A 13294-nucleotide genomic window follows, 5' to 3' on the forward strand; every position below is an offset into this window, starting at 1 on the left:
AATGATTATTTGATTTTAAGGAGTGTTCTTACATTAGATGACCAATTAAGTGACTACAATAGATTAGTTGTAAATGTTTTTCTCATGAATAAATTAAGTAACATTTTTATTTTATCAATGAATTTGGTAATTGCTTTAAAAAAATCCATCCTAAAATTTGAAACTTAATTTAATAAAATAATATTTATAAGGGAAATTCGATAAAACATTATTATATTAGGTAAAAAAAAAAACAATCTAAACTAAAGTTAAATCACTATTGGTAATGTAAGACTATTTCTCATATCTCCCCAATTTATTTCTCTTATATCAGACAACCCATCCACTCTTCTCTCTTTCTTCTATGACATAAATTTTAAGTACACTATCGGACTATTATCAGACCATCATCGGATCACTATCAGATTATATATCATGCATTTATCAATTATTGTACCACCATTGGACCACTATCAGACCTTCATCTCTAACCTACAGATTACACTACTATCGTACTTAACATTTTATCCTAGCGGACCATATACAAAAATCATAGAAAAAATAAATTTCACCAAAATTCGATTTTTAACCCAAAAAAAAAAAATCACAAATCGTTCGTCAATTCGTTCGGCGGTGGTGGTCGTGAGTCGTCAGCTACGCACCAGAGAGAACTAGAGAGAGAGGGAAGGTCGTGGGTCGTCGGGAGGGGCGAAACCAACACTTAAATACTAGAGGGGCCAACCATAAAAGTTTCTGAAAAATTTATATTGCACCCCCTTAAAAGATCATTTTGGTACACCTATTATTTGTTTCATCCAACAAAAATTTTTAGTTTATTTTTTTTATAAACGCGTACGTTTTCAAAAAAAAAATCTAAATATCTTACAATACTGACAATAAAATTTTAACTGTTGCTTACCATGTATAAGGAAAAATAGACACGCATCAACAAAATAATTGAATCATATTTTGAGCATTGTATATTATTTAGAATTTTTTGAAAATATACATGTGATTCTAAATAATTATAACATATACAATTATATAAAAAAAAAATGGACTAAAAAATTCTTCTAAATACAAAAACAGATAGGAATAGAAACTTCGGTTCTAGTGAATTTACTATAGAATTATCCAATAATTAATTTTATACTATGTAATATATATATATATATATATATATATATATATATATTGTAATACTTTTCAATGGGTATTACCCATTAATGGGTACTAAATAAATTTAATTATAAATGTTAATTTTAAAAATATTTAACCATTAGATTTTAGTCCGATAGTAAATAATAAAAGAGAAATTTGAATTTCTATGCTTAATTTAGTTACTTAATAAAAGAAAATATCAAAAAATACTTTTTTTTACACTATATTAAAAATATATTTATATGAAAAATATTTAAGTCAAATTCAACTTTTTTTTACCACTTTTTTGCCAATTTTTTTTATTATTTTTTTTTTCAGATGATAGACTAATCCCAGCCCATATATAATGTAAAAAATAAGAAATTTTTCTAATTAAATATAAAAATTAATCATAAAAACTCAAATTTTTCTAATATTAATATTACCCATTCATGAGTAATACACACCAATATATATATTTTAATATATATTATATATCTAAAAACAAAAAAAATATTGTTTCCTTTCCATTAGAATGACATTTCAATACTTTAATATACAACCAAACAAAAAAATGGAATAAAAAATATTGTTTCATTTCCATTACATTTCATTTCATTACCTCCAACCAAACGCCACCTAAATTCAAAAACACACCACCGGAATCCGGATTCAGATTTGGTGGAGCTAATGAACAACCATTAAGTTACTATTTATTTATTTACCAAATAAGTCTTATATATTTGTCATTTTCTTTTTCTTTTTTTTTTAAAGGTTTTTATTTATTTATTTAGCCTTGAAATGTTATTCCCCTAGTAATATAATTACCATTCAGGAAGGTAATGTTCATACCTCAAAAAAGTGTAGGATTGAATTATTATACCTTCCATTATATTAATTTGAATAGTATTTTTGAATTAATAAATAAATTTAATTACCAATTATATTATCATTTATCATAAATAAAATATTACAATATATATATATTTAGTCTGTGAGATTATTTTTTTTAACTGAGTTAGCAATAATATATATATTTATTATACATAAATTTTATGCGAATGGTGTACATAAATGACATAGCGAACAAAAATAAATAACATAGTGATAAAATATATAGAAATGTTCATTTTAATTAATAAAAAATACAATAAAATTTAATGTTTACTAATTAATAAATATATTTCTTTTAATAAATTATTTTATTTTTATATATAATTAACATTAAATAGATATAATAAAAAAATATTTTTTATTTTCATTTTTTAAAATAATATATAAGATTCCTATACTCAACCAAATAGTGTAATTTAATTAACAATAATATGATTACATATTACCCTACACTGACAAACACAGTTTACACATTTCCCTATATAATCATATTTTCCTTCATAATATTCCCTATAATCAAATTATTTTGAATATCTCATACCAAACGCACTCTAAGGGTACATAAGGGGCCCGCTCCTAGTTCCCTCACTGATCAGAATACGTGATTTTTTGATTAAATCGTAGATAGTATTAGATAGGACTAATAGATTTTTCTAATCATTAATTTATAGCTAAAGAGATCTCATCTCATATAAACAGGCCGCGCGATATGATTGGTTTTATATATATTAATATATATATCAACATTCTCATGTATAGGCACAATTAATGCATATAATTATAATGATATATATTCCATCCACTACTGTAGTACTACGTACACAAAATGATTTATCATTACTCAAGTACTACTGCATGAAAATTTCAAGGAAAATAAGAAATAAACCAAAAGAGTACTTAATAATAAGTAGTTCTAGTCCTAAAGTTCACGACAGTACACAAGTTTTTGCATGTCAATACAATAATATATATAATTTGGTCGTCATATATATAATTGTGTGTATATATATGATGATGAGGTTAATTATAATTTAGCTGCTACTAGCTATATATATATGCTATAGATATATATATGGATATGATGAATTAAGGTGATGAAGCAATTGCAAGAGTAAGCTCAAGAGAGACATCTTTGGCATTGGCTAAGGAAAAGATGTTGGAATTAGTTGTAGTTGTAGTAGTGTTTAGTGAAAGAGACGTTACTGCTTCGTTGTCGATAGGTGCTTTATTATTATCCTCAAACTTATGATGATTGCTCAGCATAATATTATTAAGTACTGATGAAGATGATGATGATGATCTGTTCCCTGCTTCTATATCTTTTTCTTTTCCATTAATCATCATGGTCTCCTGAGAAAATCAAATAAGGGAATATTTGGCACTGTTAATTAGGCCACCCTTGCCTTCCAATTATACATACACTACATTTCATGTGCACCCATCAGGGTGTCAGTACTACTATATATATACTTCTTACGTGTCTATATCTTTGTTATATAAATTATATAAGTGAATTTTTTTATTTAAGCATTTGTATATTATAATGTATATATTATACTTGAACTCGATGACCATTCGAGCTAGTCTCAGTTAAATATAAGTGAATTTTATGTATTTTGACACTTAAAATATTATAATTAAAAAAGAATTATATATATATGGTATATGAAGTATTGTTTGTTGGTTAAAGATAAGTGAATTTTATATATAGGGTTTTGACACTTAAAATATTATAATTAAAAAAATTATACATGTGGTATATATGAAGTATTGTGTAATTATACTATGGGTAATTAATGTCTACTTTAAAATATAATATATGTGGATGTGATTTTTGTAATTATATATGAATTTTGTTTTCATTTTTTTTTTATTTAGGTTTACTTTAATTTTTATTAATTTTAATAAAATGTAATTAGTTGATTGAATAATTCTTTATTATATTGTTATTGATTAATTAATCGGCTTAACATTTATGTGTGTAAAATTTAGTTGAAGCGGAAGTGTAGATTTTTTTAGTTAATTCAAGTAGCAAACTCAATTCAACTAAAGTGATGTAACTAAGTCCCCTCTATATATAACTCTATACATACATGTCATTTTGATAATTTTAGATAAATAAAATTATTTCTGATTTAGAGATCTAGAGAGAAAGACTTAGTTAATCAGTATTATACTATCAAATTGATGTAATTGGTATGAATCGATCAAATACATATACTTAATTATTATATATTAATATTATTGTGTTTTAGATTATATGTAAATTTTGTATCTTAGTTATTTATTTATTTTTTTCTAACAATAATAATTATATAATTTTATAATATTAATTATCTAAAATGCTAATATATTGTAATTACATAGTATAAATATATAATTTTACAATTATATTTAATTCTAGCAATGAGAATTGAAAAGTCAAATTATGTAATTACTTAACACACAAATACGCCAATTTTTGTAATTACTCCACTCAATTTTAATTACACAATTCCTTTCCAAATGTGCAATTATAATGTGTGTAATTAATGAGATACTTATTATAATTTTTTTAAATATAGAAAATAAATATACTTTTACAGGAAGTGACACGGGCTGCACAAATATTTATAATTTTGTGCATGTATATTAGAATAATTAGTAATTTGGCTTTTAAATTTTTGATACTATTAATATTTTCTATTAAAATATACGGCTTGTTAAAATATTTTTTGATTTTTATTTTTTGATATGAAATTTTTCCTAACTTTTATATTTAATAAATTTTAGTCTTTCTGATAGGTTCTGTATTATTATTCCGTTTAAATACTAACATGTATTTGTTAATTAACAACTTTATCCCCTAAACTTTAACAACTATCGAATTGCACCCTTCCAAATAAAAATGAGAAAGATCTAACATGTTTTTTGTATATCTTAAAAAAATTAAATTAAATCTTAGAAAAATCTTTTTAAATAATTAAGAAAATTATAAAAGAAATAAAAAATTTAAAACAAATTAAGTGATATAAAAAATTAATTATTTTTTATTAAAAATCTGTTAGATAAAAAAAATATATATATTAAAAATTCGATTTTTGTAAAAACTATATTTTATGTGAATAAATTTAAGTTTATTTTTTTCTCGAAAAATATAAATTTGTTCAAATAAACATAATATTTTTTTACTTTGATTTCTATTTTTTAAAAAATAATTTTATATTTTTGTTGAATTTAATTCTCATTCTTTATTTTTTTAGGAAATGAATTTGTAAACACAAACTTAATTTTTTTCTTTACAAAATCTTAGTTTATTTAAATTATTTAATGGCACAAAAAGCAAATACAACTCAGCACTAAAACTTAATATTTTTTTTTATTAATTTAATACTTTTATCAAGTTTTTAATAATTTTTTTAATTCTTTTAGAATTAATAGAAAATTATATTTTTTGAAATTAATTTTTTTAAAAGGGTGCAAAATTTAATATTGATCAAAATTCAATGAGTAAAAATGTTAATTTTTAACGGTTAAAGTATCGAATTTAACAGAAATGACATGATTATATAACTGTTACATTTTAAGAAAAATTTTTAACAAGCCGTATATTCTAAGGAAAAAATAGTGTCCAAAGTTCAGGAACAAAAATACTAATTATTCTATATATATTATTTAATTATTCTATATATATTATTTTGTGTTCAATTATTATATAAGTATTTATATATAGAGAGAGAATAAAGAGATAGAAAGTATAGTACTTGATGATGAGCAGTGCATCTTTTGAGTAGATCCTTGAAGATGATATAGGAATTGGGTTTGTTCTGCTCCCAATATTCCCATCTTTTATTACTACTTGATACTTGACAACATAATAATGACGGGTCTCTCATCATTACTTTCTTCCCATTATTATTATTCCACATATCTTCTTTGTCTTTCCTGTTCATGTACACAAATACATATTCAAAATCAAACACTACATATTCCTAAATATTATTTATTGCCTAAAACAGAAAACCATTCTTTTTCTTTTCAAATTACCTAGCTTTACCTACGTAATGAACAACACGCGTACGTACGTGCGGTTATGTTATAATCTCACAATCACAATTATTAATTAACGATATACATATATAATAATAAAGTCAAATTTATCAAATAGATCAAAATTTAAAATTAATGCAATATTACAAAATATATATATATCGAAAACGTGCAATTTTTTTATTTTATTTTTGGCAGAAATATACATTGTATATCATCTGATTTTGTTCTGACTATTGGGGAGGACATTGAAAAATTAGTTAATAATTAACCGTTCGTCCAAACAAACTAATAATTAATTTATTTTTCTAACGAGGTTGCATAAATTTATAGCACTGAAAATTTTGAGTTAATTAAATTTTATAAAATTTCTATCTTCAACTTTGTATCCATTTTTTTTTCACATAACTTCTTAATATAGCAAAGAACTAATAAACTTATTTTTTTATGTCGAAAAAGAAAAGAAAAGTAATTAGTTTTTTCTTTGCAGTAATTAAAATGATAATTAAAGAGAAGAATTAGGAAACTGTGTATACAAACCATTGATGTAGTACTCCAGGATTGGTGTTGGTGTTGGTGTTGGTGTTGGAGTTAATCTCTAGGTCTTCTTCCTTGCCATGATCATGATTCCCATAACTATTCTGATAAGCAGGGACTGAAAAGCTTGTTAAGCTTAAGCCGTTATTAATATTGTTTCTTTGGAAATAATTGTGTGACTGTTGAGATTTGTTCATTGGGTTCAAATTTGATGAGGAATAGAAATTTGAGTTTTGGTGGAAGAGTACCATTGTCTTACTATTCTCCCCTGTCATAGCTGCTCAATTTAAATAACCTCAATCAATTGATCAATTATTCTATAATAATAATAATAATAATGAAAGTCCTCAAAATATATATATGGAATTACAGCTTACTTGCCATATTAAAAAACTATATATATATATATAACTTTAGATAAACAAATAACGTATACCAAAGTATAAATATATGGATTTCCATACATTCTTTTAACCTATATATGGTGGCCTATATCATCTAGCTCTGACTTTGAAAAAATATGACACCAACACATCACTCATATATACGTTTTAGAGTTTAAGATTATTTCTAACCGAAGGAGTCTCACTTATTTATTTATTTTGAAAGTACTCACTTATTTATTTAAGAAAAACTCTAAAACGTATTAAGCAATTCTTTACTGTACTTTTGGTAGATTTTTTTATACCAAAAGGCACTTTTTGAAAGATATTTTCTATTTCTTCTTCTTCTTTTTCATAACCACTTTTCGAAATTGAGCTAGCTGTTTAATAAATTCATTGAATGGACAATAAAAAGTGACTACTGTTGTTTCTGTAATTTTATATATATTTATATATATGTATATAAATACCATTAATGGATAATTAATTGAATAAAAATTAATTAAGGATTTTATATATATATATACCTTGAATAAGTTGCTCATGCTTCATGCTCCTGTACATCTGTGTGATCACAGCAAAAATAATTATTATAACGTACGCACGACAGAACTAAACCTTGAGATATTTTCCAAATCAACTCAGTCAAATTAAATTAAGAAAATAAAAAAATCTCGAATTAATCAAGAATATATATAGAAAATATTGAAAAAGAAAAAGAAAAAAGAGCATCATCATATCATGGATTTGATTGTTGATCAATTACGTACCTGAAGATGACTCTTCACGTGAGATATGGTAAGGCCCTGGACATCCATTATCTGCAGCACCATCTTCGGTGTGGCTCCTACATATATATATATATATAAAAATTAATAAAAATAAAAATCAATAAACCTTCATTAATAATTAACTATACATAATAATTATAATTAAGAAGAGTGAGCTATGATAATTACTATCTTCTCCTCCAAGGCGTTCAACAGCATGCACAAAGCATCGGTGAAGATCCGGAGTCCACCGAAGCCGAGGCATTTTCGACCGAATATAAGGCCTCACCGCCGAACTACTACCTTTCATTTCAGTTGAATTGTCAATATTATTCATTACAATTACACCAGATGATGATGATGTTGATGATGAAGAAGAAGAAGATGATGATGATGATTTAATTACACCTGATTTTGAAGTATAGTACTGTTCCCCAGTGCCATTTTGATCAAGAGAAGACACTACTGAACTACTTAGATAACTATCACCCATATATAATATAATTTCTATAGCTCTATATATTCTCTCACTGTACTGTCTCCTCCAAATAGATCAGAGAGAAATTAAGAGATAGAAGAAGAAGAAAAGAGAGAGAAAGAGAGAATGAGAAAGGGTCCAAAAGGGTTACAACAGAAAGAGAATAAATACCAAGTAAGACTCCGTAGCAAAAGTTTGTCTTCTTCTGCAACTTTTTTTTTTTAAAAAAAAAAATCTTGTTTTCACACTCGCTAGGGTACGAGGACTAGGGGGGGTCAGTTTTTTTAGTCTTTGGAGTTTCGATTGTGAAAAAGAAAAATGAAGACACAGAATTTCAGGCCTGATTTTTTTGGTTCAAAAATGTCTTCATGATTGGGGGAAAAAAACTATACATGTATCAAGAGTTTCTTCTTTATAATAATGATATATCATTTTTCACCAAGACATTCTTTATTAAGAGGTCTCTTTCAATACATTCTTTGACTATATATATATATACTCTCTTCAACTATTATTGATATACATATATATTTATATGGTTCATTAATAATTATTCATGGATTCTCTATTTATTGAGAATCATATATAGCATAGGGGCCATTCATTATTGGTGATTATTCTTTACAAAATTTGCATATATTCATTCAAATATCATATTATATTGAACAAGAAAACATATGTGGAAGGAATAAGCAGATATATTACTTAACTTTCACAGATTTTTTTTTTCAAATAAATAAATAATGACATAAAAATGCATGTCCTCAAGGAAACATGCCAAATATAAATTCGACGTTACAAAAATTCAAAAAACCATATGATAATATTGATGATGATATCTTACATGTATCCCCTCTCCTTAATTCCAGCCCGAAAAAGAATTATATATATGACTTTGCATATATAATATATATCCAGTCCATTTGCACACATCATATATATCATTTATATGTTTATATATTTACGCGCGGCGCGTGAGTGTCCAGGGGGAGGTGGATGGATGAAGTCCTGCAATGGACTACAAAAAATTTTACTTTTAGTCACAACAAAATTTGTAATTAAAAGTAAAAAATTGTGACTAATTATAAATTATTATTCCTATGTTATGACTAAAAGGTCGTGGCTAAAAGTATTAGTCCCAAAAATTATAATTTGTTGTGACTAAATGTATTTTTATAATCACAATACTTATTGTGAATAAAATTAAATTAGTGACAACTTGTAATTAAATACTATGTTTTAGTCACAAGTAATATTTTTTTGTGACTAAAAATCACATTTAGTCAGAAAAAAAAATTATATTGTGATTAAAACATTGTAACTAAAAATAACAGTTTTTAGTGTTGGTATGTTTGAGGTGATCATTTAGTGACTGAGTATTATAGTATATATATAAATATATACATATAGATATACGTAAGCATGCAAAATTAGAAAAGCGGAATAAACGAGAAATGCTAAAAAGTACTACGGGTTCTACTTCTAGCACATTTTTACGCGCCATATCCCCATTAGTGTAATTGTATATCGGGTATTATATAATTTCGCGTAATAATTTTCAGGGAATATCGTTAATAAATTATAGAATGCTATTTTTAAAAAGTGTTGGACCCTAATACGCCACCTTTAAAAAGTAGCAAATAATAACAAGGGAATGAATGGTGTGAAAGGAGATATAGGATAAATGTGGGGACTCGGCGTTCATAAATGGGGTTTGTTTTGGTGAGAGAGAGAGATGGAGAGAATGGAGTTGGAGAATATTGGGAGTGGAGAAGCGGTTTCAAAGTGTGGGGATGTGGGAATATTCTGTGTGATGTGCAGGTGGCGTGCGTGGCAAGAGTATATACAACATAACGTTATTATTATGAGTATTGTAATGTGTGGATATTTTGTATGCATTATACACAGAGAGAGGAATGAATGACGTTACGTTCTACTCTAATCGTCTCTCTCGAATTTTTTACCAATTAAGCCAGCAAAACTACTTGTCTTCAACCCAGGAAAGTACTCTTGTTTTTATTGGCTGCTTATTAGTTATAATATAATTTATCTACGAAATTTCTTCTTCATGCTCTTCCTCTTTATGCCCTAATAATAAATGAAAGTATGTAACATCTTTATCTGTTACGTCAACAAGGGCTTTTATATAATATGTCCAGGTCTTCCGTTGTTAAACTTTATTAAAAAAGAGCTAGCCGGCCTATCCAATTGCCGTTTATTTTTTTACACCTTTGACTCTTTTGTCATTTCGAATAACTTTCTATTTATTGTCATTATGAATAAATGCCTGATTTTACTAACTAAAGTAAATTAATTAATTTTCTTAAAAAGTAAATAAAAACAAAACAAAAGAAAATGTTTTTAAACGACACGTCGTAATGTTTTTTTTTCAGTTGAAGTTAACTTTTGATGAGGACCAAGATGAATAATGCGACTTTGATTTCAGGTAAATGATCATATCAATCTTTTCATTTTTTTTTTCTGTAATAATAGGTAAGTGAAAATTCGAAGTTGAGACCTCAAGGTGTGAAAACACCAATTATATCTATTGACCACAGTTTTGTCACTTTTTATTATTAAGTTAAATATTTTTTTAGACATTACTTGAAAGCTAATCTTTCATTTGGAAGAAGATTATTTTAATTAACAAATACTCCTTACTCGATAAGAACGGTTTGTAATAATTTAGGTCGAGTTTGATTTACTATTACTATCATAATTTTGTTTATTTTGAATTGAACATTATAATTAATTTGTTATTTAATATAAAAATAAAATTGAGTAATTAGTATATTAACCAAAATGTTCTCATTTTATTTGTTGTCAACTATACATATTTGCTAAAGAAGTAAGAGAGAAGAGTGGAAAAGTTTTTATGTACAGGGATTACAAATATTAAAAGTCTCAACTAAACATCAAACATTCTAATTGTAATCTCTAATCCATTTCAATCTTGATTATACCAAAGAAAACATGCTAATTAGTTTGTCCGGATTCTACATTATTTTAAACTAAATTAGTATTAATTATGATTTTTAAAAGATTTTTTTTTTTCATTTATACATTTCAATTTTTTTAAATATATTTTTACAAAAATTCACGTAGCAATTAACAGAATAATTTCACAAGCTGAATTCATATAGCAACCACCACAACAATACAAGCCGTAAAATAATAATAAAAATAAAAATAAAAAATAGTATCTAGAATAATTCCTCTTTCTAAAAATTCAAATACAAACTAAACCAATTAAATACTCAAACCCAACTAATCCAATTAAGAACATGATTAGTATTTGGTAATTATTCTAATTTTTTTACTTTGATAAGTTTACAATACATAAAAAATAATTATTAAAACAATATCAATTCAACATCAGTATTCTACTTAAAATTGTTCTCAAATATCAAAATTCCATCCAAAATATCTATTCTATATAAAGTGTGTCTATATAACTGAATTCTTGGTTTATGAGAAATTCATGGTGACTTTTAATTTATATTTAATAAAATAATAAAATATTATTTATATAATAAAATAAAAATAAAACAAATCCCATTAATATTTGAACTGATATTTGATGCTAATATTTGTCTAAGATGTACACATAATGTGATTATCGGAAATTCAAATAAATTTTATAAATGGTTCTCTACTCTTGGACATGATTTTGTGTTTATAGATTAAAGATAAATATTGAGATACAAAGTTCTCTCACTATATGTTGGTATTTTTAATTAGAATAAATAATATGCCTTCCTCTAGCTTTGACATAATAACTTGTTGTTTGGTTGTATTGTGTACAGAATAGGATTACTTAACAATAACAAATTTTGATGAAGTGTTAAAGAATGGTTTAAACAGTTTTGAAAAATAAAATAAGATATTTGAATTGCAATTTTGTTGCACCTGATAAGAATTTTCCTTCTATGCTTTTTTTTTTTGACAATCCTTCTATGCTTTCTCTTTCTCTATACTGTATATAGATTAGATTTTATTATTATAATGTTCAATTTCTTTCATTTTTTCTTTTTATTAAATTAATGAATGCAGTTTTACTGATTTTTTCCAATAATTAAGAATAATTATAGCATATGTTGAACTAGATGACAATACAAAGAGCCTATTCGCTGTCATGTTCGCAGATATTGTGGAAAAAATATTTTCGTCTACTGCTGTCCAACTAATAGATTATAGGTGTAGTTTTAAATAAATAAAATAATTTTACTTGCCTTTCATAAGTAGATTTTTTAATTAAATAAATTATGCACACCATGTCCAATCATCTTTAATAAAAATACATCACTATTTACCGCCGCTTTGTCGACACTACCAAATTCAATTTATCAACAAAAAAATGGACAATTCAATTATATGTGGACCCGACTAGAATGAAAAGTGCAAAATACAAAAATTACACTATTCTATGTCGAAACAAATGAAGATTAACCTCCACCTATGAGTATCATTAGTTTTCTTATCTATAATTTTTAAACAATTGTTATATTTAATTATCAACAATTTAGAGATTGATTTTTAATTTTTTTTTTTTTTTTATCTTACACACATTTAAGTTATGTTTCCTTAAGTATTGGAACATCAATTTTTGGTTTATTTTTAAATTAACTTAAAAACATATTTAAATTATCAAGCTTTCTTAAACACTAATATATTGCATTCGGTATTTACTTTTAATTGTCAAAAATTATAAATTATTATTTAGATATACATAATAATATTCTTACCTAATAATTAATAACATTTTTTCTTTAATTTTTAATTGTACTACTTTTAAATAACGTAGAAAAAATCTAGCATAAAATTTAGTATACGTGCCTCGCACGTAGTTTTTTACTAGTATATATTATAAGTATATATAAAAGAATTGTGCAAAATAGTTGGCTTGGATAGCTAACAAAAATTTTAAAATCGTGACTAAACTAAAAAATTGTACATGATCCGAATTGACCGAAACATAACCTAGATTCCTTTAAATTGTTTGGTCTAAATTTATTGAGGTTTCCAGCCACAAATTGGGAATGATATCAACAACCATCCTAATTTGTATATATGTATCTTTTAAC

At 25.1% G+C, this 13294-nt stretch overlaps 1 protein-coding gene across 1 annotated transcript; it reads right to left on the bottom strand.

The window, feature by feature from the left end:
- Positions 1-1984: 1984 nt before the first annotated feature.
- Positions 1985-8687, bottom strand: LOC115704619 (probable transcription factor KAN4). The gene is made up of 6 exons (XM_030631820.2): positions 7922-8687; positions 7733-7809; positions 7490-7526; positions 6583-6856; positions 5757-5937; positions 1985-3363 (listed from the first exon to the last, which is right to left on the bottom strand). The coding sequence occupies exons 1-6, from the start codon at positions 8223-8225 to the stop codon at positions 3100-3102; spliced, it is 1137 nt and encodes a 378-aa protein (XP_030487680.2). The 5' UTR covers positions 8226-8687; the 3' UTR covers positions 1985-3099.
- Positions 8688-13294: the final 4607 nt, after the last annotated feature.

This window comes from Cannabis sativa, chromosome 1, assembly GCF_029168945.1.
Source record: "Cannabis sativa cultivar Pink pepper isolate KNU-18-1 chromosome 1, ASM2916894v1, whole genome shotgun sequence".
Taxonomy (NCBI): domain Eukaryota; kingdom Viridiplantae; phylum Streptophyta; class Magnoliopsida; order Rosales; family Cannabaceae; genus Cannabis; species Cannabis sativa.